This window comes from Sorex araneus, chromosome 4 (genome assembly GCF_027595985.1).
Source record: "Sorex araneus isolate mSorAra2 chromosome 4, mSorAra2.pri, whole genome shotgun sequence".
Lineage (NCBI taxonomy): Eukaryota > Metazoa > Chordata > Mammalia > Eulipotyphla > Soricidae > Sorex > Sorex araneus.
The window spans coordinates 210106825-210134743 of NC_073305.1; the positions used below are offsets into that span (position 1 = coordinate 210106825).

General features: G+C 59.7%; 1 protein-coding gene and 1 non-coding gene across 3 annotated transcripts; both read left to right on the top strand.

The window, feature by feature from the left end:
- The first annotated feature begins 2814 nt into the window (after positions 1 to 2814).
- TRNAL-AAG (transfer RNA leucine (anticodon AAG)) lies at positions 2815 to 2896 on the top strand. The gene has a single exon. It is a non-coding gene; the product is annotated as a tRNA-Leu (tRNA).
- Positions 2897 to 3068: 172 nt separating this feature from the next.
- POLR3E (RNA polymerase III subunit E) lies at positions 3069 to 27688 on the top strand. 2 transcript variants are annotated; one of them, XM_055136251.1, is made up of 21 exons: positions 3069 to 3204; positions 7419 to 7489; positions 8538 to 8588; positions 10980 to 11057; positions 11894 to 12009; positions 12180 to 12262; positions 14012 to 14119; positions 14874 to 14923; positions 15882 to 16001; positions 16487 to 16572; positions 16661 to 16705; positions 16788 to 16879; positions 17528 to 17648; positions 21186 to 21267; positions 21430 to 21489; positions 21571 to 21728; positions 21892 to 21953; positions 22259 to 22788; positions 23582 to 23659; positions 24924 to 25049; positions 26849 to 27688. In XM_055136251.1, exons 2-21 carry the CDS (start codon positions 7454 to 7456, stop codon positions 26903 to 26905), a joined length of 2139 nt encoding a protein of 712 aa, XP_054992226.1. In that variant the 5' UTR covers positions 3069 to 3204; positions 7419 to 7453; the 3' UTR covers positions 26906 to 27688. The 2 variants fall into 2 exon arrangements, with proteins under 2 accessions (XP_054992226.1, XP_054992227.1); XM_055136252.1 differs by lacking the exons at positions 3069 to 3204; positions 7419 to 7489; positions 8538 to 8588; ... (3 more) ...; positions 14012 to 14119; positions 14874 to 14923 and adding an exon at positions 14992 to 15526.
- Positions 27689 to 27919: the final 231 nt, after the last annotated feature.

A 27919-nucleotide genomic window follows, 5' to 3' on the forward strand; every position in this document is an offset into this window, starting at 1 on the left:
CCAGAAGTAACCCCTGAGCATCGCTGGGTATGGCCAAGGGAAAAAAAAAAAAAAAAAAAGCTGATGCAGAAAGTTTTGGACTGAGATGTGGGATGAAATTTCTTTTTAGGGGCATAAAGGAGTGGGGAGGGGGCTGGAGCGATAGCACAGTGGGTAGGGCGTTTGCCTTGCATGCGACAGAACCGGGTTCAATTCCCAGCATCCCATATGGTCCCCTGAGCACCGCCAGGGGTACTTCCTAAGTGCAGAGCCAGGAGTAACCCCTGTGCATCGCCAGGTGTGACCCCAAAAGCCAAAAAACAAATAACAAACAAACAAAAATAATAATAAAGGAGTGGGGAGGGCAGGAGAGACAGAGAGATACAGACTCTATACATGGAGACAGGCACCGTTCATCTGTTAGCCACTAGATTGGAAATGGGGACAAAGTAGGGTGTTAGATTTGTGGTGCTTGCCTTGCCCCTCCCCCTGCCCCCATAGCCAGGGGCAGAGAAGCAGACAGTGCAAAAATAAAAGTAGCAAATCACGGCAAGGGAAACTCAGTTTCAGTCTTTCATTTCCTCCTCCCACGTGAAGCTGCTTGGCTCTTGTGGGCCCAGGAGAAGTTCTGAGGCAACATCTGCTTCTCCAGCTTATCTTCACATCTGATCAATCATAAAATAGCTGCCTAATGTTGTTGCAGAACTTACGAAACGCCCCAAAAGGGGCCCCTCCAAGAGAGCCTTTGGCAAGCCTTGTCCTGCTCCTTCTTGTGCATTGTTCTGTATGTGTCAGCAAAACAAACCCGGACTGTTCCAAGAAGGTCCCAGCAGGAGCCACGCTAGCTTCATTGGAGCCCTCATCACGCAGCTGCCGCAATTGCAGTTGACAGCCGTGGTGCTCGCTTTAGCAGAGAGAGGGACCGGTCACGGCACTCACCCTGGGGTGGAGACTGGGAGCCAGAAAACCATCCGGATTTCTCCACCATTCTCTGTTGTCGTTTTGTCATTCTTTCTTTTTCAGTGCATGGTTTTTCTCTATTTTTTTCCCGATGCAGAACACAGCCACCCCCCATCCTTCTTTCTCTCTACTTCTAATCAGTCTCTGAGACTAACTCCAACACTTAGAACCGTGAGAAACAAGTCAACCACTCGCTGTGTCTCAGTTTAGATTCTCAAGAGCAACTCTCTGAGTGGCGCACCCAGAATCTTCTGTCCTGTGATGTGGGAAGGGATGCTAAGCTGAAAGGGGGCCTCCGGGGACCCACTCTGGGCTGCTCAGGCAATTCCTAAAAAATCAAGCGGTTAGGGGCGGGGGGGTAGGGGGGGGATGGCAGAAATTCCAGCAATTATCTTTACCACAGAGATTTTCCCTTTTGGAAGATCTAGCAAATTCACAAAAACAGTCCATTTTGCTCCTACCTCACTATGTCTAGATCAACACCAGGATATTTCCTACCATGTTTTATGACATGCACTGTAGCACTGTCGTCCAGTTGTTCATCAATTTGCTTGGGTGGGCATCAGTAACGTCTCCACTGTGAGACTTGTTACTGTTTTTGGCATATGACATGACACATTTAAAAAGTTAACTCAAACTTTGCAGTGTTTAGCCAGCAAGGTGGGACTGAAATGGAACTGAGAGTTAAGTGAAAACTTTTTCCAGAAACTGCTTAAATGATATTCATAGTATATAACGAATATATGTATCATTACATACACATATTACATACATAGATCTGATCTCAATGGACCTCAAAAAATCTAATGTTGGAGTGAGATGACAAGGTGTAAATGGTATTGATACAACACAGTAACATTTATAAAAATACACAGAAAAATCATTGTATATATTGTTATGGATACACATATTCACAGACAATATACAAGACCGCCTAGGAAATGGATGAGAAGGACATACATCAAATTTATGCTAAAAGTTAGAGGCAGACTAGTAAATTTTTCCTAGTGTTAAATTTCAACTACAATGCACAAAGCAATAACAAACTTAATCTGGTAACTTTTTTTTTCCAGACTAAAAAAAAAGTATGCTAAACTCTCAGGAAAATATTCTGTACATCCTAATCTTGTACCAAAGGCCATCTAATAAATTATTTTTAAGTGAAAAAAGTTATTTTTTATGTAATATTTCAGAAGTGACTTTATTGTTATTTATAATGACTCAATACATTTTAAAATGCTTTTTATGAAGATTTTAAAAAATACTTTCTTATCTCCATGTAAACTCACAGCTGAAGCCCCAGAGGGGAGTGGATATACTAAGTAAACGTGTTGGAGGGGACTTGAGTGGAAATCAAAGGAAAAGAGCATTCGCGTTGCATGTGCCATTTTAATCTTTTGTTATAATGTTTTATTTTTATACCTGAAAGTCAAAAAAAAATTTTTTTCTCAAATAAAATCACCCAAAACGAATTCCCCCGGTCCTGCCAATCAAGCTCAGTGTGTGGTTTACTGTCCTAGTCTAGAATTGCTCTCGAAGACTCGGGACCCAAGTCTCCGGAGTCAGGCCGAGATCTCCGGGCTGAAGAACAGGTTGAAAATCCAGATTCCAAAACCTTTTTGCTCTGAAACTCATTAGTAATAAGTCTAGATCTAAAGCTTGGCCCATGTGGAACAAGTCTCTGCAGGTTCTTCCTGGAGCACATACTTAAAAAAAAAAAAAGATGTATTTTAAAATAGATATACGGAAGCTCAAGCTATCGATTAAACAAAACGCCTCTGAAATGGAAGAAAAAGATTTTAAAAATCACTCGTGAAAACCAGCGATTGGCAGCAAAGATTTTAAGGAGCTCCCTAGCGCCGTGCTAGGCAGTCAGGTAGCGTGGCCGAGCGGTCTAAGGCGCTGGATTAAGGCTCCAGTCTCTTCGGGGGCGTGGGTTCGAATCCCACCGCTGCCAAGCAGGTTTTTGTCGCCGCGGAAGCGTCGCAGGATTTTTGCTGGCGCACCAGCGCCCCCTGCTGCCGGGCCGGCTGCCGGCATGAATGGAACGGCCGAGGGAGGGGGCGGGGCCCTGGGCGCGCCGGGGCGGGGCATTGTGGGTAAAAGGAAGCGCGAGGCCCCGCCCCGCTCTGCCCCCACGTGTCGTCCGGAGTCTCTCCGCCAGCAACATGGCGGCTGCCTGAGAGGAGCGCCGGGCCGCCGCCGCCTCTGCAGCCCGCGGGCCCTGGGCCGTTGTCGCCGGCCGCGTGCGGCCCCCGCGGGGAGGTGAGTGCGGCGCCGGCCGCGCCCGGCCGTGCCGCAGCCGGGCCCCGCTGGCAACCGTGCGCCCGGGCCGCGCTGCCCGCTAGGCCGGAGGCCCCCGCCGAGCGCGACGGTGCCCGGGGGCCGGGGGCTGCGGGGCTCGGGGCGCCGCGGACGGCCGGGCTGCTCGCCCTGGGACCCCCCAGCTGTTGGGGCGGGGGGGTGGACCGCGACCTCGGCCCGCGCGGGGTTGGGCTGGGGGGGGGCAGCCGCGGAGGCCGCGGGCTGCGGGCGGTGACTCAGGGTCGGCCCGCCGGTGCCCCGGCCCGGGCACCTGTCCGCGGGGCTGCCGGGGTCCCGCGCGTGGCGAGGGCGGGGGGCCGACCGCGCCCCGCCGGGTGGCCGCGGGCATGGGGAGGGGACCCCCCGGAACACCCCCCCCTTGGCCCGCGCCCCCCACTTCTTCATTCCCATCTCCGCCTCCCAGCCCCCCACCCCACCCCACCCCACCCCACCCCACCCCGAGCCTTCGGGGCGCCCCCGGTCCGGTCGGCCCTGGCCATCCGTGGCGACGTGTCGGCCACCCGCGGGAAGGCAAGGTCGTCCTGTCGCGTGTGCTGGGGGGGTTGTCGGCCGAGAGATATGATCTCGGGGGTCTCCGCTGATCCCCCCACTGCTGTTTCAGCGCGTGGGGTGTGTGTGTGTAGGGGTGGGGGCGTTATTCCAGCTTGGCAGTGCCAAGGGCTAAAATATTGGGGTCAGCGGGCGGAGGAGGAAAACATGTTGCCACTCCTAAGTGGCCTGGCCTGGCCTCGGTTACGTTTGTTACCTTCTTGCTTTTTGCCCCCACTGGTCTCTGGGTGACAAAAATAGTGAGAGCGTCGCGGCTGGGAGGGGGGTCTGCCCGCTGTGCAGGCCCCAGGCAGGGGAGCGGCAGAGGTGGGACTTGAACCTGCGCACTCGGGCGCGAGAGTCCAGGCGCTTGCCCACTGGACCACCCCTTCCTTTCCTGGAGAGGCGGGCAGCGGAGCAGCTATGAGACCCGGTCTGCCCGCCCGCACCCCGCTGCCACCCTGCGCCAGCACCGTGTGACCTTGGGCGAATCACGGCCCCAACTTCTCTTTCCTCCTTCCCTGATGGAGGAGGCCGACAGAGCCGAACTGAGCTGGGCTCTCGAGAGGACTGAGCGAGAATGTGCTGGAAGAGGCGTGAAGGGCGATGTCCAGGCTCTTGCTTTAGCAGAAGGTGGGGGTGGGGGGCTGCAGGTGACCCAAAGAAGGGAAATGCAACCCCCTAACGCCCTCCCCCCACTTCTGAGGGTAGGGAACCAGGTTGGAGAGGATTTGCCCGGTGTCCTCACTCCCTAATTCCCATTATTACCTTGTCATCCCACCCTGGCTGGGATTACCCAGAGCAGCCTCTGCGTTTCCAGGTTGGCAGGCTGGGTTCCTGGGTGGGGCTCGGGTGGGTGCCCTCCCATAGTGCTCTCCACCGGACCCTCCTTAGCCTGGGGTCCTTACCCTCTTGGAACTCCCTTGGGGGCTTGTGGGACTAGTATCTTGGATCAAGGCCAGACCCACGGCCATGGGAGAGGAGGCCATGGGGCTCCCAGGTGGCCACTGCTGCCGGGAGGAGCGTGGCCCATGGGTGGGTGGGTGGTCCCCTGCCCAGTTAGGCTCAGTGAGGAAAGGGGCTCTGACGCCTGCCTTTACACCCTCGCTCCACTCGGTACCGTACTCAGAGTCTCCCGGGTGGTTCTCGGTGATACAGACAGCAGCCCGGGCTAGAGAATGAAAGGTAGGGTGGGCAAGGTGGCGCAGTACAGGGGGCAAAGGCGCTTGCCTTGTGATCAGTCTCTGTGTGTGTTCCCATGTTTGATTTGTTAAGTTTTATTTTTGAGCCACACCCGGTGGTCCTCAGGGCTTACTCCTGACTCTGACCTCCAGGACCGCTCCTGGCAGGGCTCAGGGGAGCTTATGGGGTGCCTGCCCCAGCTGCATTTGAGGAAAGTGCCTTGCCTGCTGTATTATCTTTCTGACCTCATGTATTTAAAAAGTTTTTTTTTTTTAATTGAGATTCTATGGTTACAGCACTTCGAATAACCTCTCTGGGTGATCCCTGGCACCTCATATGGTCCCCAGAGCACAGAGCCAGGAGTAAGCCCTGAGCATCCGCCAGGTATGGCCCAGAAAAACCAAAGACTCAAAGGTCGTGATTTCTATGGCCACGTGATGAAGCCAGCCGAGTCACCGTGTCCACTGTGTGGCGGAGGACATGGAGCACTGAGGGGCCCTCACGGCACTCATGTTCCGTTGCAGGTGGCAGCCAGCCGTGGCTAGTGGACTAGGTAGTTACAGACGGTGATGAGAAGCCCAGTGGACATAAAGCAGGGAGTTAGAGCCGGGGAGGAGGGAGGGAGTCTGGAGGACAGAGAGGGACTGGTCCGGGAGGGGATCTCCTGGCGGTGGGCTTGCCAGAGAAGGAGCCCAGCTTGAGAAGTCCAGGGCAAACAGAAGAGCAAAGGCCCGGAGGCAGGGTGACCATCTGGTGTAGAGGTGTGAAGGCCCAGCAGGTGGCCATCGGGCCCGGGGCAGCAAGGGACACACCTGGCTCTGCCCAGGGACCCCTCTCTGGCGGGGCTCAGGGCTAGGTGGGCCGGGGATTGGCCACATGCAAGGCAAGTGCCCTGCCCACTGTCACTCCGGGCCCGGCAATAGATTCCTGATTTGGGTCTTTGGTGAGCACCTTGAACGCTGCCGGGTGGGAGGCTGGAGAGGGCTGGTGGCCCAGCAGGCGTCCAGTCGGACACCCTCTCCGAAAGGAGATGCCCGGCTTGGTGGCACCTCTCTCTCCCTCTGCTCCTGTCACCGAGTGCACTGTGGGGGGAGCCGTCCTCACAGCCCAGTTGTGCCTGGGAACCTCCCGGCCGCGCCCTCTGAGTACACAGCCCCACGCCCTGCTCCCCGGGAGCGGCGCTCCCCGTCGTCATGGTCCTGCGTTGCAGAGTCTCTGGCACCCGAGGCAGCCCCTGCAGGCAGCTGGGCCCCGAGCTCCTCCTTCCCGCCCTCCAGGCAGGAGTGGCCCCTCTCCCGCCACTCGCCCCGCCTTCCATCGCCTCACTCCGAGTGACGAGCGTCTGCCCCCCTCCACATCAGCCTTCTTTCTCAGCCCCCTGAGAAATTGCATCAGCAGGTATTGAGTGCCTGCTGTATGCCAGCCAAGAGCACCAGTGCCACGAGCGGCCGGACAGACCCGGGTCTCCGTTTCTGCCACTTGCCACGGAGTGGGGGGTGGGGATAGGATATAAGCGTGCAGCTTCCGGTGACCGGGCAGGCCAGGGGCAGGCCAGGTAAGACCGCAGGCGGCAAGGTGACATTTATGCAGCACACTGGCTGGTGAGGGAGGGGCAGTTACAGCGGCTGGGGGCGTCGGGGTCTGAGAGGTTGTTTGGGGGTGCTGGGCTGGGACCCAGGAAGGAGAGTTGGCAGGAGATAGCATAGGGGTGGCCAGCAGCTAGGCTGGACTCCGTCTTTCAGGGCCCAGCTAAAGGCTCCTCCCCAGCCGCAACATGGTTCCCTGAATGCCCCTGGCCCCTCCTACCCCCAGTTTTTAACCACGATGTCTTCTTTTGGGGGAGGTCGTACCTGACAGTGCTCAGGCCATACTCCTGGCTCTGCCCTCGGGGCTCACTCCCGGTGGGGCTTGAGGGAACCCTAGGAGGTGCTGGGGCCAAGCCTGGGTTGGCAGCATGCCAGGCAAGGGCCGTCACTGTCCTGCTGCTCTGCCCCCCTCGCCCCTGCCCCTGCCCCAGTGGGTCAGACACATCACGTGGCTCCTGTGGCATCCCTGTAGCCCGTGGCCTGTGGTGTGGGTGCGGGCGGGAAGCGTGGGGGGCCTTCTGGGGGAGAGTGTGTTGCGGTGTTGCCCGGTCAGCCGGACATGGAGTATCAGAGTGCACGACCCTGGCGAGCCCGGGCTGCCCTGCCTGCAGCGGGGCTCTTGGACGAGATCCCCATGGCCCCCCGTGAGCGTCCGAGTGTTTCCGCCTCAGCTCAGCACCTCCTCTTTCCCGCACGGTCCCTCTGCTCCTCCCGACCGCGCCCGGTGGCTGCTCGCGGGTCTCTTTCGGGGCGTTGTGGGCTTCCTCGGTACACGGTACAGCTTCCCCAGCTGTTTCAGGGCAGGCCCAGCACCCAGTGGACAGAGCTGACCCCCAGGCCTCTTGCGCTCCCTTGCAGATTAACCCTGAGGACTGCGCGGCTGCCCCCCTAGTATGGCCAATGAAGAGGATGACCCAGTCGTACAGGAGGTGAGCACTGTGCCAGGCCTCTGCCCTCGGGCCTGCTCGCCCACGCCCTCGCCCTGTCAAGTGCCAGAGAGGCTCCCCTTGCCCCACCCCCTCCCCTGCACCCCGGCTCCTTCCCGTGCCTGTGCTTTGGGCCACCCACCTTTCCTGGATCGTGCGACACCCCCGAGGGCCGGGCTCCTCATCCTTCTGTTGGTCCACAAAGCCAGGTCCTGCCTGGCTCCGAGAAGCGCTCGGTGACTCTGCAGCATGCAGGAATGGGTCTGTCCCCGCTCCTTCCTCGCTTACCCAGTCACTCTGCAGCGGTCCCTGGACCCCTGGGCTGGGCGGCGGGGCGAGGTAACAGGGAGCAAGGTGGTACTTCCGCCCTTGGCGAGTTGTGGGGGGCGGGCTCCGCAAGGCCAGACTGAGCATTTCAGGTCTCAAGGTGGGGCCCGAGGGAGAGCACAGAGCCGAGAGTAGCCCTGGAGTCCCTCCAGGTGTCACCCTGAAGCCAGAAGGGGAAAGATAAGAAGTCACCAGTCGCAGGGGCCGGAGCGATAGCACAGAGGGTAGGGCGTTTGCCTTGCACACGGCCAACCCGGGTTCGATCCCCGGCATCCCATATGGTCCCCCAAGCACCGCCAGGAGTAATTCCTGAGTGCAAAGCCAGGAGTAACCCCTGAGCATCGCTGGGTGTGACCCAAAAAGCAAAAAAAAAAAAAAAAGTCACCAGGCGCAGGCGCGGAGTGGCAGCTTCTAGAGTCACCCATTGCTGACAGACTGTGCCCGCCACCTGAATGCCCTTTGTACCGCCTCTGTGCCGGCTGGAAGCAGGAAGGGCCGCTGCAGCGCGTGGGGTTGGCAGGAGGGCTGGCCCGCCCACTTTCGCAGGCCAGGGCCCAGGGTGTCAGAAAAGCGTCTCCTTGGCCTCTCGGGGAAGATGTTGATTCCGGGGTTCTGCTGAGCCCCTCGCCCGGACTGCGGGACCTGGGCTGGAGGAGCGTCCGCGGGAAGGGAAGGGCCCTGGCTTCGTCGACGTCCTGGTCAAGTCTTCTCCCCTTGTTTCCAGATCGACGTGTACTTGGCCAAGAGTCTGGCAGAGAAGCTCTACCTCTTTCAGGTAACCGCGGGGGGCGGGGCGTGCGCCTGGGAAATGCCACCGCTGGGGTCTCCTGCAGCAGGAGCGCAGCTGCCGGGTTCGCTGCTTTGCCAGCGGGTCCAGGGCAGCGCCTCGATTCCGAAATGGGCAGAGCCAGGCAGAGAGCAAGGAGCGGCAGAGTGGGACTCTGGGAACAGTGCTCACAGTTCACTCAGGCCAGTTCTGTCATTCTGTGCCTCAATTTCCTGACATGCAAGGTGGGGGTCGTAGTCACGCCCGTGAGGCTTGAAGGAGCTCACCTGGAGACGCTTAGAACACTGGGCAGAGAGTCACAGAGAGGCCTGGGGTGGGCTTTCTGCGGCCCCCACCCGCTGCAAGTCTTCTGCCTGCCACCCCCACCCCCAGTTTTCAGCTCTGCTCCCTCCAGTCCTCAGGCGGTTGCCTCTCCCTGGCGCTCAGGTCCTGAGCGTTGAGACAGTCACAGCACCCCGGGGCTGACCCCTCTCTTCCCAGGTGCATCCTGTAATTTGGCGACAGCTTTATTGCCATGGAAGTCACACCCGTCACAGCTCAGTCCCCCCATCAGAGGGGCCAGACCCACAATCTTTCAGGCCTCCGCTTGCAGTTCTGGCCAGGCAGCGCCTGCCCTGCGCCCTAGGCAGCCTCGGACCTACATTCTGTCACCGGGTTTGCCTGTCCGGCTGCTTCATGGCAGTGGAGTCGTGTGCACGTGGCCTTTTAGAGTCTCGCTTCTTTCGCTTGGTCCCCCTGTTTTTAGGGTTCACCCCTGGTTGTTGTGGGGATCCAGGCCTGCCATTGCTGGGGGCTCGTCCTTTGTTGCATGCTTCATGCACTCACCTCCCCCCCCCCCCTTGTTGGTCCAACTACTAGTGTCTGAGATATTTCATTAAATAATAAAAATTATTTAATTATTTAGATTAATACCTTTTCCTTTGGGCTGTTCTGAAGAGTGTTATTGTTTTTGGCTTACACCTGGCGAGATGCTCAGGGGTTACTCCTGGCTCTGCACTCAGGAATCACTCCTGGTGGTGCTCGGGACCATATGGGATGTTGGGGAATCGAACCTGGGTCGACTGCATGCAAGGCAAATGCCCTCCCCACTGTGCTACTGCTCTAGCTCCCTGAAACGTGTTGTTAAAAGCATTCTCAGCTATGGGCTGGAGCGATAGTACAGTGGGGAGGGCACTTGCCTTGCACGCAGCCAACCTGGGTTTGATCCCTGGCATCCCATATGCTCTCCCAAGCACTGCCAGGACTAATTCCTGAGCGCAAAGCCAGGAGTAACCCCTGAGCATTGCCGGGTGTGACCCAAAAAGGAAAAATAAAAAGCATTCCCAGCTAGGATTTTGTGGGGACGTGATTTTTTTTTTCTTTTTGGGTCACACCCAACGGTGCTCTGGAATTACTCCTGGCAGTGCTCAGGGAGATCATATGGGATGCTGGGGATCATACCCCTGTTGGCCGTGACAGGGCAAATGCCCTACCTGCTCTATTACTGTTTAGCCCTTTTTGAGTACAGACTTGGTAGTGGACATGTTGGGTCGTACGGAAGCGCTGCACTTTGTTTTGTATTTGGTCTGTTCGTGGTTTTTTGAGCCACTCCTGGCAGTGCTCAGGACTTAACACCAGTCTCTACACTCTGGGGGTGCCAGGGATGGAGTCTGGTCAGCCCTCTGCAAGGCAAGCGCCCTACCTGCTTTACTATTGCTCTGGCCCCCAAGGTGATTGTTTTAAGAGCGTGATCCCCAGGTGGCGTGGCTCTGCGCTCAGGTGTCTCCCGGCAGGGCTCTGGGGACCATGTCGGGTCCCAGGGATTAAACCAGGGTCTGCCCCGTGCAAGGGAAGTGCCCTGCCTGCTGTGCTACCTCTTCAGCACACAACCATATTTGCACCTGGGGCATCCACACAGTGGCCCAGCATTCTGGGAGGAGGAGGGAATCGTGGCTGAGGACGGAGGGTATGAGCCAAGTAATTGACTCAACACGGCCAGATGCGGAGGACTCCCGGTGGCTGGTGGGGGGCCAGCGCCCCGTTGCTTGTCTCTGTTGTGGGCAAGCCCATACATCAGCCCAGAGATGGGGGCGTCCAGCCCTTCAGCACCCAGTACTCCACTTGCCCCTGTGCTCTCCTGGCCTTGCAGCCCCCACCCTCCAGCCCCCTTCACCTCCCCTCTCCCCGAGTGGACAGTGAACCAGCCCCAGCTTTTGAACCCAGGCCGCCCTCTATGGGTTGCTGAGACCTGCTGACCATGCTGGCAGTGCCCGCAGGGATTCCCAGGCATCTGCCCTTTGGAAGGCAGCTGGATGGTGCCCCGGAGCCTCTGGTTGGGTTGGGGCGGGTTGGCTGTGATAGGGGACCGGACTGACTCTCCCTCTCCCTCTCCCTCCCCAGTACCCCGTGCGGCCAGCCTCGATGACCTACGATGACATTCCGCACCTCTCAGCCAGGATCAAGCCCAAGCAGCAGAAGGTGGGCTGCTCTCTTAGCAGGAAGGGGGTGTGGGCAAGGGGGGGGTGATGCTGGAGGGAGTGAAGGGGGAGGAGAGGGGCCATCTGGGAGTTGGACGTGCAGAGAAGGAAGCAGCAGACAGGCCAGGGCAGAACAAGGCTTCAGATGAATCAGAAAACTGCATCGGGGTGAGCACACGGTCCCCAGGATGGGGTGGAGGGGAAGTGCCTTGAGGGTCCTGGCCCTTGAGGCCAGCTTCTCTGTGTGCCATCTGCAGCTGCGGCTCTAGCACCCCCTAGAGGCGCTGCTTCAGCGTTGCCAGTTCCGCTGGCTGGTGGTGGTCGTAGCCATTAACATACACACATGCACGCAGAAAAACGCACATGACGCATACACATGGGATCAAACCCGTGCTCGGCATGTGCTCTGCCATTGAGCTGTATCCCTTGCCGCCAATCTGGAGTCAGCAGCACGCGAGTCCCTTACCCCAATACTCTCTCTAGTTTTATGACCTCTCAAGAGGTGCTGGGAGTTTTCATGAGAGAATCTGTTGATTATTGCGTGTTGGCACCTGATTTAGTGGGGGTCTTTTTGGAGGGGGAGAGTGTGGGCATAAATAAAATGATACGTTACTCCCCATCTCTTCTCCCCACCAAAGCGAAGCAGCCTTTTGGCTTTCTGTCCGAATTAGGGTTTGTAGGTTTGGGTGTAGGATGAAGCCTGGGGCCGCTGTGTCCTGCTGCTGTCACCATGGCCAGGGCAGGCGGAGACGGGGCAGGGGTCACCTTGGTGGGGTCAGGTCGCCCTCAGAAGTGTGCCTTGGGGTCCTCATCACGGGGAGTGCTTGGTCCCTCCAGGTAGAGCTCGAGATGGCCATCGACACTCTGAACCCCAACTACTGCCGCAGCAAAGGAGAGCAGATTGCGCTGAACGTGGACGGGGCCTGTGCCGACGAGACCAGCACGTACTCCTCGTGAGTTGTCGGGCACGGGTGGGCTTCCCGCCTCTGCGCATCTGGGTCTGTTACAGGCCTTCCCCCTGACCCCCATCCCTGCCCTTGGTTCCTCTGACCCATCCGTTGGGGATGGGAGGGACTGTGGCCGCAGGCTTCTTTCCCCTGATGCCGTCCTCCCTGTGCTCCAGGAAGCTGATGGACAAGCAGACGTTCTGCTCCTCCCAGACCACCAGTAACACCTCCCGGTACGCCGCTGCACTCTACAGGCAAGGTACCCCGCTGGTCGTCGGGGTGGGGGGGGGCCCTGAGCTGAGTGGGCGGGGTGGAGGCTGGGGCTCCATGGGCTGACGTCCAGCACCTCTGCCACTGAATCTGGACACGTGTGGGGAGACCAGACTTGGCCCCAGCTAGCAGGGATGGGGCTGCAGGTCATTGTACACACACAGACACAGACACACACACACACACACACACACACACACACACACACGGCTCACCTTTTGAGATGGGCAGTGGAATTTTGTTTTAAATACAAAGCCCCTGTGCTGACAGCTTCTCCCAGGGAGAAGCGAAGCATCGGCGCAGGTGTTAGAGCGGCGGCACCCACCCTCGTGAGCAGAGCCCACTGTCCGCGGCCAATGTGCGGGTAGCGCAGTGGGGTACGGCTGGTGCCGGGAGGAAGGAGGCTCTGGCAGCTGCTTCGGCACGGATGAGGCCCAGTGTAAGGGGACAAACTGGGGGGCCTCAGGGTGTGTCGGGTCCGGAAAGGCCCGGGCAGATCCCTGAAACAGTCACGGCGGGAGTCTGCTCAGTTGTGTGGCCTGTGGGTCCTGTCGGTGTGACTGGGAAAGTACCAAGTATGAGAAGTGCTTAAGAGCTTAGAAAGCTGAGTTGAGGAAGGTCCAGTCGGAAGGCGCTGCTAAAGCAATAAAGGAAATGAACTTGAAAACAGAGCAGAAGCAGAGGAGTGAGCCTGCTGTTTGGCTCTTCTCATCTGCGCCCATAGCACAAGGAGTGGGTTTCTAGAATCGAGAATCCGCAGGCCTTGCAGCCGGGGCCGTCACTCCTGAGCCTCAGCGGCCTGCTCCTTCCGGAGCCCGGGCAGCTTCCCGGAGCCTCTGCGGCTCTTCCGGTCTCCATTGACTTGATTGAAATCGATCAAGTCGGTGTCTTTGCGCAGCCTCCCGGGCTTGGGTGTGATGGCCCGGAAGCAGAGGCTGCACCCCAGGGACCACGGCCTTAAAGGCTCTGACGGAAGAGGTGGTGGCTGAGAAGAGGAAGGGAGGGTGTGTGTGTGTGTGTGTGTGTGTGTGTGTGTGTGTGTGTGTGTGTGTGTGTTCATAGTGAGTGAGGGTGATCTGACAGGAGTCTGTGTCTGTGTGTGTGTTGTGCATATCTCCGGCTGAGAAGAGGAAGGGAGGTGTGTGTGTGTGTGTGTGTGTGTTCATAGGTGAGTGAGGGTGATCTGACAGTTTGTGTGTCTATGTGTGTGTTGTGCATGTCCCTGGGCTGAGAAGAGGAAGGGAGGTGTGTGTGTGTGTGTGTGTGTGTGTATGTGTATGTGTGTGTGTGTTCATACGTGAGTGAGGGTGATCTGACAGGAGTCTGTGTGTCTATGTGTGTGTTGTGCATGTCTCCGGGATGGGCACATGTGAGGGTGATCTGCAGGGATGTGTGTGTGTGTGTGTCCCCATGTGTCTCCGGGGTGGGCACCCATGAGGGGGATCTGGCAGGGGCCAGGAAGAAGCGCAGGCGGTGTTTGCTGTGCGTGTCTGTTGAGTGCGTGCCGGCTCTGGGACCCGGCTTCCGCGCTCCTGTGACTGTGGCCTGGGCACAAGCGCCTGCTCACGGCTGATCCAGGCCGCGTCCTTGGCCGGGTTGGTCCTCGTGCTGGTGGGCCACCCTGGGACTGGGCTGGAGCAGAGGTGTGGGTGTGGCATTGCGGGCAGGGGAGTCCGGGGCCCTCCTTGGCTCCAGCCCAGTCCCGTGGGTCGGGTCCAAGGCTTCCTTCCTCTGCCAGGCGAGCTCCACCTGACGCCTTTACACGGCATCCTGCAGCTGCGCCCCAGCTTCTCCTACCTGGACAAGGCGGACAGCAAGCACCGCGAGCGGGAGGCGGCCACTGAAGGTGAGGGCCTGGCCCTGCCACCTGGTGTGTGTGTGTGTGTGTGTGTGTGTGTGTGTGTGTGTGTGTGTGTGTGTGTGTGTGTGTGTGTGTGTGTGCGCGTGCGCGCGAGCGAGCGCGCGGCCACTGGCCACTGAAGGTGAGGGCCGGGCCATGCCACCTGTGTGTGTGTGTGTGTGTGTGTGTGTGTGTGTGTGCGCGCGCGCGCGCGCGGCCACTGAAGGTACTGAAGGTGAGGGCCCAGCCATGCCACCTGGGGTGTGTGTGTGTGTGTGTGTGTGTGTGTGTGTGTGTGTGTGTGTGTGTGTGTGTGTGTGTGTGTGTGTGTGTGTGTGTGTGTGTGTGTGTGTGTGTGTGTGTGTGTGTGTGTCTGTAGGTTGACACGGCACCCCTCTCCACAGTTGTGTGTGTGTGTGTGTGTGTGTGTGTGTGTGTGTGTAGGTTGCCCCGGCACCCCTCTCCACAGCTTTGACAGCTGAAAGTGTTTCCAGGGCCAGTGTGTGCCAGCAAGGCCCCAGGTTCCATCCCTGGTATCACGCCCTGTGCCTTAGCTGGGGATGGCCCCTGTGATTGGAGACCAAGTGTCCCATGGTCACGTGACTCCCAAGGTGTGAGGACCAAGGGCTCTGGCATCCCTTAGGACTTGGAGAAGGGTTGCCCCTTCCCCCTGCCCCTAGAGGCCTCCCTGGTGGGTGGGCTGGAGAGCTGGGGGCTAGGCGTCCCCGGGGGCTGGGTGCAGGCTCGTGTCTCTTTGCAGCTGGAGACTCTTCCCAGGATGAGGCCGAAGATGACGTGAAGCAGATCACGGTGAGCTTTCCCTTGGCGGTGTCAGAAGGTGGGCGTGTCTAGGCTCCGGGGGCTGTCACAGCACCGGGGTTCGTCCTGGGAGAGGGCTGGTTGGGCCAGCCTCAGTGCCACCCCAAGAACCCCGGGAGCGGAAAGCCTGTGGTGATCACCCGCATGAGCGTCTCGGCAGTGGGGCCCGGGTGTGGCGTTTCGCTGCGTTTCGCTGACAGTCCTGTGTGCTGTGGGCTCCACTTCGGCGGCGTCCCCCGTCTCGCATCTCTAGGCCCAGACGCGTGGGGCATGGGAGTGTGGCAGAAGGGGCGCCGTGGCATGGCCGAGGTGGCCATGGGGGGGGTTATGGCATCGCAGCCGGAGCGGGGGGCGCCCCCCTGTCCTCTCCATTGCTGTGGGATGCCTTCGCCTTCCCTTCTAGCGGACTCCCCGCCCCGGCCCAAGAGTCCCCGGACTCCTGCGCAGCAGCCCAGCCCCGCGGGCGCCTCTCCTGGGCGGGGGCCTGAGCCGGGCGCGCCCCCTAGTGTCCTGGTTACCGGAGAGCTGCGGGGGGCTGGATTCCGCAGCCCAGCCCCGGCCTCCGTCTCCGGATTGCCTGGCCCCGGCGGTTGGGTGAGTGGGAGTGTCCCCAGCTTCCCAGGACCGCAGGGGCGAAGAAACGGTCTCATCATGTCCCGTGCAGCTCCGTTGGTTGGCCCCACCCTGAACGAGCCCCCTGTGACTGAGGGCTTGGGGCGCGTCCGAGTCACAGGCCCGCTCCCCTGGGTGGGGTGTCAGGAAGAGGGCGTGCTGTGTCCCCGGGCATGCGAAAGCTGGGCAGGCGGCACCCGGGAACAGTGCTCCTTGGTCACTGGTAGAAGGGACTTGCAGAGACTTACGCCAGGGTGGGGGTGGGGAGTGCCCCCTCCCTTCCCTGGTGAGCGCCCGGGCAGTGCCCCGGGTCTGAGCCGGATGCCCCCACCCCCAGGTCCGCTTCTCCCGGCCCGAGTCAGAGCAGGCCCGGCAGCGGCGCGTGCAGTCCTACGAGTTCCTGCAGAAGAAGCACGCGGAGGAGCCCTGGGCCCACCTGCACTACTACGGCCTGAGGGTGAGCCCCCGGCTACAGGGCCGGGACGGGGCACCAAGCCTGTGTAGATAGGAAGGGTGAGGGTGAAAGAAAAGGTGCAGGTGGGAGAGAAGGGGCAGGGTTAGGAGGGGTGAGGCGGGAGAGAAGGGGCAGGATTGGGAGGGGTGAGGTGGGAGAGAAGGGGCAGGGTTAGGAGGGGTGAGGCAGGAGAGAAGGGGCAGGGTTAGGAGGGGTGAGGCGGGAGAGAAGGGGCAGGGTTAGGAGGGGTGAGGGGGAGAGAAGGGGCAGGGTTAGGAGGGGTGAGGCGGGAGAGAAGGCAGGGTTAGGAGGGGGAACAAGAAGGTGCAGGGTTAGGGGTGGGGGCGAGGAGGGGCAGTAATGGTTAGGAGGGGCGAGGGGGTGGGAGTGGGGGGGAGCCGAGTGGCAGCAGGCTGCTGGCGCTCCCTGGGTGGTGCCGTGGGGGTGCGGGGACCTGGAGCTGACGGAGGTGTCACCCCCACCCCCAGGACAGCCGCTCTGAGCACGAGCGCCAGTACCTGCTGTGCCAGGGCTCCGGCGGGGCCGAGAACACGGAGCTCGTCAAGTCGCCCAGGTGAGGCTGGCGGGCGTGTCACCCCGACCCAGGGTCTGGCCGAGGGGGGACGGGCCCTCAGCCGCTGACCCCCACGCTCTCCCCACAGCGAGTACCTCATGATGCTGATGCCGCCCAGCCAGGAGGAGGAGAAGTGAGTGGAAGGGGGTTGGACCCCCCCGCACCTCACCCCTGTCATCCTCGGGTCACCCGTCACCCTTGTTTTCTTCCCACAGAGACAAGCCAGTGGCCCCCAGCAACGTCCTGTCCATGGCCCAGCTGCGCACCCTGCCCCTGGCTGACCAGATCAGGATCCTGATGAAGAACGGTGGGTGGCCGCCCTCCCTCACCTCCGGGATGCGCCGAGCACCCCCACAGCAACTTGGGGTTCCCTTGCGCCCAGCCACCAGGGTTTATTTGAGAAGGGCCCAGCCGGCTGCTGGGGCGCCGCGGCCCTGGCATGTCTCGGGTCCCCAGGCACACGTGTGGCTGTGCAGGCCGCTGTCCCTGGCCCCCGTCTGCTCGGAGAGGAGGGGACGCTCCCCGGGGTGGCTCGCAGAGCCCAGGCCCCTCCGGGCTGGCGGGACGCAGGGGCTGCTCCTCCGGGCTGTTTGCACCGAGACCACAGCCCGCTCCAGCTGCCCAGGCGCGGCCCTGGCTTGCCTGGGCTGGACGGGGGGCGGGGAGTGTGTGGGGCAGAGGAGAGCTCAGTGGTCAGTCCAGGGCCCACACTCTGGGTCGCCTGTGGCCTGGGTTCACTCCTGCCTCTAACTTGACAAGCCGAAGTGTCGTGAGTTCTGAAACCAGTAGCGCCTTGTCACCGCCTTCAGTGGCTGTTTCCCAGGACTCGGAGTGGGGGCCGGGGGTGGGGGCGCCAGCAGGAGACAGCCAGTGACTGACTCAGCTGCCTTACCTCCGGGACTGGGTGCCAGTTGGCGGAGGGAGGGCCCGGCTCACAGCTCCTGGTCCTCCTCAGTGAAGGTCATGCCTTTTGCCAACTTGATGAGCCTCCTGGGCCCCTCCATCGACTCCGTGGCAGTGCTGCGTGGCATCCAGAAGGTGGCGATGTTGGTCCAAGGAAACTGGGTGGTTAAGAGGTAAGTCTCCCTCCGGGCACGGGTCCAAGGGGAATCTGCTCCAGTGCATCTGTTTGTCCCACCTTCCTTACACGTTAGTCATTCTTACCTTCTGCTGGATTCTTGGGTTATCACTTCCTTTTTTTTTTTTTAAGCTTTTCCTGATTTATCTGATTAGCCCACAGGGGATTCAGCTTTGTCACAGCTGCTTATCAGCTACTGACTTTTATTCTGCAGGATGATTCAGAGCCCTTGGGATATTTTCTTTTTCTCTTCTCCCAACTCCTGTTTGGGCTCAACACCTTAAGCCCCTCTGTCAGCTTCTCTGGGGCTGCTCACAGCTTCCTCTTTTTTATTTTGCTCATCTTTCCTTTCTGATTCCTATCTGCCTTCGTTTTCTTCTGCCTCAAGGAAGCTGGTAGTCAATTCTTCCTTCACCAGAGCTCTGTGGTTTCTGTTTGCCTAGAAATGTTTGTTTCACCTTTGTCCTCGAAAGATACATGTGGATACAGTCTTCTCTTCCATTGACCCTCTGGATAACAGGCTCATTACTCTTCCTGGGAGTGATGCCTTACTTTCTCTCTTGATTGCTTCTAAGCTTTTTCTTGTCTTAGTTTCCCAGAGTTCTTAGGACCAGCTAACTGCAGATTTCCTCTTGTGTGACTTTTAGAGCCTTAGCTTGGAACTGGAGCTTTCTTGTCTCTTGTGTAGTTCTGTGATCCCTCGTTTCTCAGCCTTGTTCCTCCCATAGCCCCTTCCAGTGGCCCACTGCCCACTGCCCCCTGGTTGGCCTCCTTGGACGAACTTGGGGTGTCCCGCATTGAGAACTGCTGCCCTCAGCTGCCAGCCTGCCCGCCCCTCCGTGGCAGTACGCAGCTGCATTCTGTGATTCCTTTTAAGTGTCATCAAATGAGCTATGTTGACAAAGGCTCCTGTGTTTAGGAAGAGTGGCATCAAGTGAACGGTGGAACAAATGGACATAGTTTCAGATTTTTTTTTTTTTAAGCCATTTTATACAAAAGTTTTACTTTTATACAAAAGTTTGGTGGGCTGGGGAAACTGGGCCAGCTGGGCGGTGTTTTCATCTGCTCCTGCCCTGACCCGGGAGTCCGCTGTGTCTGGCAGCTGCCGTCGCCCGTTCCTCGGCGTTGGTGCTTTCTGGAGCCCCGTGTGGCCCAGTGCCACCCAGCGGGACCCTCCCGGCCCGGGGTCTGTTTATGCTGCTAGGAGCGCCGTCCCCGTCCCCGGTGGCCACAGGGGCAGGTGGCCTGAGAGCGGGGGCAGCCCTCTGGCCCAGTGCCCGCGGGGAGCCCTCCTCTGAGGCCACCGAGTTGCCGGACCCAGGCTAGAGGGAAGGCTCTCTGCGTCCCCGCGAGGAGATGTCACTCTCTCCTATCCCTGTGCTGTGCTGTCACGCACACGCTGCCTCTGTGGTCTGGAACCTTCTGCGGGGCAGCAGCTGCCCCGCCCAACTGACTCTCTGGGCCAGCAGGGAGCAATGTGGGTGGGTCCCTGGCCCTGTAGAGGTTTCGGGGCGGTGGGGGGGGGGGTGGCCTGGCTGCTTCCTTGCTATGCTCAGGGGTTATTTGTAGCTCCAGGAATGAACCCTGGTGGCACTCGGGGGACCACGTCTGGCATTATTACTGCTTTGTAAAGCCGAAGCAACAAGTCTGGGGTCCAGTTGCCTCTTGGGAATGTGTGTCGCCACAGCGGGCCCTCCGCTTTCTCCGGCTCTGGGGTCCCTGGCTGCGGCTTCCCCTGCGTCTTGCTGCACGAGTGAGACTGTCTGGGCCGTGCCTTTTTCGTGACCTATTATGGTTAGTATGAGCCCCTCCGGCTCTTTCCATGCGGTAGCAAGAGGCAAGATTGCATCATTTTTTAATGAAACCTTGCTATTTTGGTTTTTGGACCACACCCAGTGGTGCTCAGGGCTCTGTGCCAGGGATCACTCCTGGCAGTGCTCAGGACACCGTCACAGGTGCCTGGGATCAAACCTAGGTTGGCCACATTCCAGGCAAGCGTTCCACCCCTGCTGACACTCCCACCCTCCTTTTCATCTGACTGCGCCTTCTCTTGTGTGCATACCGTGTCTTTATCCATCCTTGTTGGACCCTTTGGTTGTTATAAGTCAGCAATTACAGACCGAGCTGTGATGAACGTGAGTGTGAGCATGGGTGTCGGGGAGTGGAGCTGTTGGATCACGTGGCTCTTTGATTTTTCCTGCCAACAGTGGATGCAGATTTGTTTCCCGCCCCTTCCTCCAGCACTGGTTGTTTCTGGCCTTTTTGATTCAGGTCTTTGTCACGAGCCTGGGGTCTTCCTGCCCTATTGGCTGTTCCTGATGCCACGTGGTGACGCGCCTTTGTGTGTGCGCTTGTTACTGTCTCTGTGTTCCTTGGCGAGTCTCTCTTCAGGCGCACCCCACCATGTTTTTCCCCAACAGGGGTCACTCCCAGCAGTGCTGACCCTGGTGTGTGGGCCTGAGGTCTGTGCTCAGGGTCCGAGTCAGCCCCGCATGTGCCGGGAATGTGCTCGTCCCCTTGCGTGCCTCTCTCCTTCCCTCGCTGCCCTTTTTTTTTTTTTTTTTTTTTTTTTTGCTTTTGGTGTCATACCTGGTGATGCGAGGGGGTCACTCCCTCCCAGGTCTGTGCTCAGGAATTGCTCCTGGTGGGCTTGGGGGACCATACGGGACTCCGGGGATCGAATCCTGTCGGCCGCGTGCAAGGCCAACGCCCTCCTCGCTATCGCTCCGGCCCCTTCCCTCGCCTTCTGTGGGCTGGTTTTTATTGTTGAGTTTTGTGGGTTCTTGGCACATTTTACACGTGAGCCCTTCGGCAGGTATACGTATAGGAGCATATTCATCCCGTTTAGTAGGAAGTCTCCAGCCGAATGGAGTTTCTTTCGCTGTGCCCAAGCTTTTCCGTCTGGTGTAGTCCCATTTGGTTTTGCTCCTGTTGTCTCGGCCTTTGGGGCCCCGAAGGCCGCCAGAGGAGCCGGCGTCCTGAAGACTGCTGTCTCTGCCTTTGGTTTGGGGCCACATCTGGCCGTGCGCTGGGACCAACGCACAGGGTGCTGGGGATCGAACCCAGGCTGGCCCTGCGCAGGGCTGTGGACAAGGGCGGTCCTGGAGCCCCTTCCTCCCTTCAGTGTTCTTCGTGGAGTTTGGCAGCGGGTCACTTTGATCGGGAGTTGGGTGGACGGGGCAGGCTTGCCCTGAGATGTGCCCCCACGCCTGCCCCTCCCGCGGCCCCTCGCTGACATTCTCCCCGCCCTCAGGCCCCAGGCCCCACCTCGGGGCTCTCCCACCTTCCCCTGGCCTCAGCTCATGCTGTCCACTGTCCCCTCGGGCTGTGTGCGGGCGGGCGGCTGCCCCCGCCACCCCTCTTTTTGCCTCCTGGATCCTGGGCCCAGCGCCCTCTGGAGCCTCAGTGCTTCCCCACCGAGGGTCTGTGGGCCCCAGCGCTGGGCTTCGGGGGCCAGGAGGGGGCTGCCTGGGCACAGGCTGGGTGGGTACCCCGGAGCTCTGGGCTGACGTGCCGTTCCCACTCTCGCCACCAGTGACATCCTGTACCCCAAGGACTCGTCCAGCCCCCACAGCGGGGTGCCCGCCGAGGTGCTCTGCAGAGGCCGTGACTTTGTGGTGAGCTGCCAGCTTGGGCGGAGGGAGGGGCACTGAGCCTCCGGGGACCAGAACCGGCCTCTGGGCCTCATTGCTGGGAGGCGTCTCTGCCCAGCGTGGGTTTGGGGGACTGCCTCAGCGTCGCCTCTGCCCCCTGGAGACGCACTGATTCTTGGCCTTCAGATGTGGAAGTTCACGCAGAGCCGGTGGGTGGTGCGCAAGGAGGTGGCAACCGTGACGAAAGTAAGTGACGAGACGGGTGGGGGGGGGGACAGAGGGGGCGGGGCACTCTGAGACCACCCTGACCTCCCCGACACCCCCCAGCTCTGCGCGGAGGATGTGAAGGACTTCCTGGAGCACATGGCCGTGGTGCGGATCAACAAAGGCTGGGAGTTCCTCCTGCCCCACGACGGGGAGTTCATCAGGAAGCACCCAGATGTGGTCCAGAGGCAGCACATGCTGTGGGCGGGCATCCAGGCCAAGTAAGGGCGGGCGGGCAGGGCGGCCAGGGGCGGGGGTGGGGGGGAAGCAGCAGGGGGGCAGGAGTGGCCCTGCGGGGCCCAAGCGGACGGGGCAGGTGGGGGTCGGGACAGGGGTGGGCCTGGGGAGGCGCCGTGTGATGTGGGGCCTTCCTGTCCCTTTCAGGCTGGAGAAAGTGTACAACCTCGTGAAGGAAGCCGTGCCAAAGAAGCCGGCTGGACAGCCAGGTGAGTGGGCGGCCTGGGCCTGGCCTCGGGGCCACGGTTGTCGCCACCCCGGAGGGGGGTTGAGAGTTGCTCCGTGCCCTCCTGCCTGCCTGGGGGAGAGAGGAGGGCGTGGGGGGGGCGGGGGCGGCACCACCGGGCCCGACTCCCCAGTCTTCTCTGTCCACGGCATCAGGGGGCCGGAATCCAAGACTGCTCTCTGGCTGGAGCCCAGCACACCTTCCTGGGGACAGCGGGGTCGTCCCCTCGTTCCTTTGTTCCCAGGCCCTTCCCTGCCAGCCCCTGAGCAGCGCCCCCTCTCCCCCCAGGGCCCACCGGGCTGCTGTCCGGGGACCAGCGGGTCCAGGTGGCCAAGAGCAAGGCTCAGCAGAACCACGCGGTGCTGGAGCGGGAGCTGCAGCGGCGGCGGGAGCAGCTGCAGGCGGCGGCCGTGCTGCCCGGGGTGCGCGTCAAGGAGGAGCCCGTGAGCGAGGAGGGAGAGGACGAGGAGGAGCGGGAGGCGGAGGACGGCCCGGAGCCCATGGACACGTCTCCCAGCGCCGGCGGCTTCCATCCCAGGCTGGCCAATGGGCTGCCTGCCGGGCGGGCAGCCGGCGGGGACAGCTTCAACGGGCACGCGCCCCCCAACTTTGCCGGCACCCCCGTGGCCCAGGAACTGCGCGCCTTCGTGCGGGCCACCTTCCAGAGACAGATCGTGCTGACGCTCAGTGAGCTCAAGCGCCTCTTCAACCTGCACCTGGCCAGCCTGCCCCCCGGCCACATGCTCTTCAGCGGCATCTCGGACCGCGTGCTGCAGGACACGGTGCTGGCGGCCGGCTGCAAGCAGATCCTGGTGCCTGTGAGTCCTAGAGGGGACATGGGGGCGCTCGCAGGCCCGGGTGCCGGCTGGGGGCCCCCCCGACCTTCCCAAGGCCTCGCTGACAGCAGGCCCCGCCCTCTGTCCACGTCACCGCTTCTCCGAAAGTGCAGTGACCTTACTTGCCCATCTCGGGACACGGGGCTGCCTCACCACGGCCACCCACCCCGAGTTCCTTGTCCCGTCATTAGCCAGGGAGCCCCGGAGGGAGGAGAGGTGGGAGCTGAGCAGCTGTCGAGGCACTGGGTGTGCCCGGCTGGGCCGTGAGGGCAGGGGCTCCTGCCCTCCTAGTCTCTGCCTGATCTGACGGAAACGGGCGGGGGCAGGTCAGAAACCGCTGCAGCCTTGGGGCTCCGGGACCCATGGGTGGGCCAGCTGGACTGGCATGCGGCTGGGGTGGGGGTGAGGGCACGGCCCGGGCCTCTTGACAAGGCTGGTGTGCGGGCCCCTGACCCTCTCAGGAGCACTTTCCTGCGCCTGCTGATCTGGGGGCCTGCTGTAGTCGGGTGGGCTGGGCCAGGCTCAGCACCGCGCAGCCCCTCTGCTGCGTGCGGGAGGCACAGCGGAGAGGACGGCGGAGCCAGTGCTGGTCTCCCGAGGCCCCGCGCAGTGGTGGCACCTGCCTCCTGAGGTCAGGGCCCCTCTCTGCACCCTGCAAGGCCCGGCTGCTCCCAGGGTGAGGCCACAGATCACACAGGTCCGAGGTGTCGGGGGCTAGCCTGGAGCGGGTGCGGGCCAGGGCGCCCACGGGAGGCTCACCCCAGGCCTTGGGCAGTTCCCCCCACAGACGGCCGCATCCCCGGACGAGCAGAAGGTGTTCGCCCTCTGGGAGTCTGGAGACATGAGCGACCAGGTGCGACGGGCAGGGAAGGGGTTGGGGTCAGGGGTCGAGAGCGCGGTGCACCGGGAGGTCCCGCCAGAGTCAGGGGTGCCCAGAGGCTAAGGATGACAGTTTCTCATACTCAGGTTTTGCTTTGTGGGGTGCGGGGCCCCCGAGCAGTGCTTAGGAGGTCCAGGGGCTCCTACCAGGCATTTTCACACAAGGACCTCCTGTGAGGGCCCCCAGCACTGCCCCGGGACACTGGGGGACCAGACCCTGCTGGCCGCACGCTCGATGTGCTGGGTGGGGGGGCGGGGGAGCCCTGGCCTCTGTGCACTCGGCCTCACGGGAACACGCTCCCTGGGGAAACCGTGCTGGTCCGTAAGGGGACAGCAGGGCGCTCGCCGCCTCCCGTGTCTCAGAAGGGGCACAAGTGTTCTCTTCGGCACTCGGGGCTCTGCGGGGAAGTCTCCTTTCCCTGCGAATTCAAGATGTTTCTCTCGTGATCCAGCTCTCACAGTGGCTGTTCAGTGACTGAGTTTCACCTCACCCTTCCCTCTGCCCCAAGTGGAGGTGGCTTCCTGGGCTATATGCCCCGTCCCAGTGCCCCTCCAGGTGCGTCCTGTGTGGACGTTCACGGCAGCACTGCACTTCGTGTCCCGACTAAAGAATGTGCACACAGACCGACAAGATTAGACCTGACTTTTACTTATTTTTTATTTTTGGAATCATACCTGGTGATGCTCAGGGGTCACTCCTGACGCTGCACTCAGGAATTACTCCTAGCAGTGCTCAGAGGACCATGTTGGGAAGCCAGGGGTCAAACCAGGGTCGGCCGCGTGCAAGGCAAATGCCCTACCCCTGTACTGTTGCTCGGGCTCCTTACCCCAGCCCCGTCTCTCGGGACTCCCTCATCTGCCCTTGCGGCCTCAGCTGTCCTTGGCACGGGGGAGGCAGTGTTTTTCATGGCTACACTGCTATTAGTGGGCGAAGGCTTGAAACCACTCACTCCTGGTTTCCGTCAGGCTCCGTGTACGTAGACGGGCGTTGCTCCTGACTTCCTCTGGGTGTTGAAACTCTGCCTGTCCTTTACTGCTTCCCCTTCTTAGGAAGCAAATGTCCCTAATAGTTTTCCTGTCATTGTACTGGGGACTCGAGAGATGGCACATTGGCCAGGTGTGTTTAATCTTCTGCCGAAGCCCTGGGCAAGGAGTGAGACTCGGTCTTGAGGTTTCTTGTTTGGGGTGTCCCCGTCCAGGTGATTGTTCCCCATAATAACACATTTTTGCTACGAAAGCATCGACAGGTCTTGCTTGAAATTTTCTCCAAAAATTATCGGGTACGCCGGAACATGATCCAGTCCCGGTTGACTCAAGAGTGTGGAGAAGATCTCAGTAAACAGGAGGTGGATAAAGTGTTAAAGGTACAGCTGTCCCGTGCTCCGTATCCCAGTGCTCGGGATTTCCGCTCTGGGCCGGTGAGGGGGGAAGAGGGTGGTTTAGCTTTCACTTGTATTTGTTTCTGTTTGAGGCCACACAAGGTGGTGTGCAGGGCCTACTCCTGGCTCTGTGCTCAGGGATCACTCCTGGCCGGGCTCGGGGGACTGCGTGGGGCATCAGGGGTTGAACTCTGATGCCAGATGCAAGGCTAGCCCCTACTCACTGGGCTATCTCTCCGGCCCCTCTCTCCTGTCTTGGACCCGGGCAGCAGATGGAGACGGTCCGAGCCCCCGTGAGTCATCCTTGGTTGGCGGCCTCACTCCTCAGTCTCTGCCATCCTGTGATTGTTCCGCAGCTTCGTGCTAGATCCTGGGCTCCTACTCTCAGTGGGATCTGCTTCTTTCCACATATATTCACTTTTTTTTTGGTTTGGTGCTTGGGGCACACACTTGGCTGTGCTCGGATTCCTGGCTCTGCACTCAGGAGTCACTCCTGAAGGGCTCGGGGACCACGTGGGATGCCAGAGATCAAGCCCCTACCTGCCGTGTGCATGGCAAGTGCCTCGGCCCACATCCACTCACTTGAGAGGAGACTGTACTGGCGCTCCGAGTCGCTCGGGAGAACTTGCCCAGCACTGCTGGGACCCTGCCATCAGGCTCCACTGCCAGGCTGACACCTGCAGGAGTGACTGGGGGACCCTGTGAGAGAACATCAGCACGGCCTGGGTCTGGCAGAGGGAAGTAGCTCGGAGCTGCCGTGACGTGTGGTCACCCGACCGACGCTTGGCCTTACCTTCTGCTTTCCTCTTAGAAGCTTTTATATTTTTTTCATTGTAGTGTTTTTTTTGTAGTTTTGTAGGTTTTTTTTTTTTTTTTTTTTTTTTGGTTTTTGGTTTTTGGGTCACACCCGGCGATGCACAGGGGTTACCCCTGGCTCTTCACTCAGGAATCACCCCTGGCGGTGCTCAGGGGATATGGGATGCTGGGATTAGAACCCGGGTCGACCGAGTGCAAGGCAAATGCCCTACCCGCTGTGCTATCGCTCCAGCCCAGTGTTTTTTTTTTTTTTTTTTTTTTACTGTGATGTACAATAGTGTTGGTGTTACTGTTTGCATCTGACAGTGTGACTGTACCACACCCCCACCACCAAAGGACACACTCGCTCCTGCCACCTGTGTCCATTGGTATCTTCTTGTCCCCCACCCTTCCAGCCCACCGAAAGATTCAGGGGTTTGTTATCTTCGACGTCTCGTGACACCGAGGCCCCTTTGTTCTGGTTAGTGCAGTGACAGTGTTTGTGTATTGTGGGGTTTTCTTGTTCGTTTGTTTTGGTGCCACACACAGCAGTGGCCAGGGGTTACTCCTGCTCTGCACTCGGGAATTACTCCTGGCGGTGCTCGGGGGACCATCAGGGATGCGGGGATCGGACCTGGGTCAGGCATCCAACCTGAGTCCACCACAGGCTAGGCGAAGGCCCCGCGCTCTGTACTCTCGGGCCCTGTATATCGCGTCCCTACAGCACCTTCCCTTACTGTACCTCCAAAGACTGGCCAAGCCTTAAACCCTGGGGACGCCAGATTGTCACCCAGGATAAGGTCAGGCAGCTGTGGGAACTCCCATCTCTGGGCCTTCTTGGTTTGGATTTTTGAGGGGACCACACACAGCAGTGCTCAGGGGGACGGCGGGGTGCCAGGCCTCCAGCGGGCACAGGCGCGCGCCGCCCGCAGAGACGGTGGCAGCTCCGTTCCCCCAGTTCTGAGCGTGGCCCCTCCCTCCCTCCGCAGGACTGCTGCGTCAGCTACGGCGGCATGTGGTACCTTAAGGGGACGGTGCAGTCTTGACAGGAGCTGCGGACACTCACCCGACGAAGCCAAACCCTAGGACGGCCCGCGGAGCCCGCAGAGGTGGGAGTGACATCTCGGTGGCTTCAGAAGACACGGAGCAGGAGGGACTGAGGGTCTCGGGGCCTGTGGCAGCGCACCGTCCCGGGGACAGCGGGGGTCCCACATGCGCTGCCGGCGGCGGCAGGCACAGCTCAGGCTGGCTGGCTCCCAGGAGAGACCGCCCGGGACCTTCCTTCCAGCCCAATTCGAAATTCCTGATGTATTTTGCTTATTATTTGGTTCCATTCTCCTAATAATAAAGAGAGTGTGTACTGACATGGGCAGGACGATGAAAATCATGGCTTAAGATCTGCTTTGCAAACCTGATGCCAACAAGGCCTAAGTTATGTTTACAAGATGAAGAAAACAATCTGGAGGTGTTCTTTTGTTTGGGTTTTTTTTTTTTAATATTTAAAATGCCTAGAAACCAATATGTAGTCTCTGATTCTATCTACTAAGACTTTTGCCAATTTCATTAAACAAACCAAATCAAATTGTTTTACCGTTGGGTTTCTGTGGCAAGCAGCCTCCGTTAGGTAGCGGTCTCAGCTGTTTACATGAGCCATCGCAAAAAAAAAAAAAAAAAGATCAGAATCCAGTCCACCCCGTTCTTACTGTCTGCGTAAGGACATAAACAGAGCCAGGTAAGTATGGAACAATGTATGAGTGAGGTCATCACACACCGATGTAAAAATTTTATATTTTGTGTATTTTTAAAATAAACGCCAACACTAACCTGGGGTCGCGCTGGTGCTGTCTTCAATGGCTACGAGAAGGCGAGGGCTTGGTCTGTGACTCGGAAGGATCCAGTAGATGGCGGGGTGGGGGCACCCCAGACCAGCGCTGCTCAACGGGACTGCGGCGAGGGATGTCCTTTAAAAGGATCCTTGGGACACATTAAAATACTGTTTCGCATTTCTTTTTTTTTTTTTTTTTTGCTTTTTGGGTCACACCTGGCGATGCACGGGGGTT

Bases quoted from the DNA above. Each gene is read 5' to 3' on its own strand.
- POLR3E (XM_055136251.1), top strand. From the start codon at position 7,454: ATGGCCAATGAAGAGGATGACCCAGTCGTACAGGAG. The intron at 16,573-16,660 runs GTGAGGCTGGCG...CTCTCCCCACAG, and splicing joins GAGCTCGTCAAGTCGCCCAG to CGAGTACCTCATGATGCTGA. The intron at 23,660-24,923 runs GTGCGACGGGCA...TTGCTACGAAAG, and splicing joins CTGGAGACATGAGCGACCAG to CATCGACAGGTCTTGCTTGA.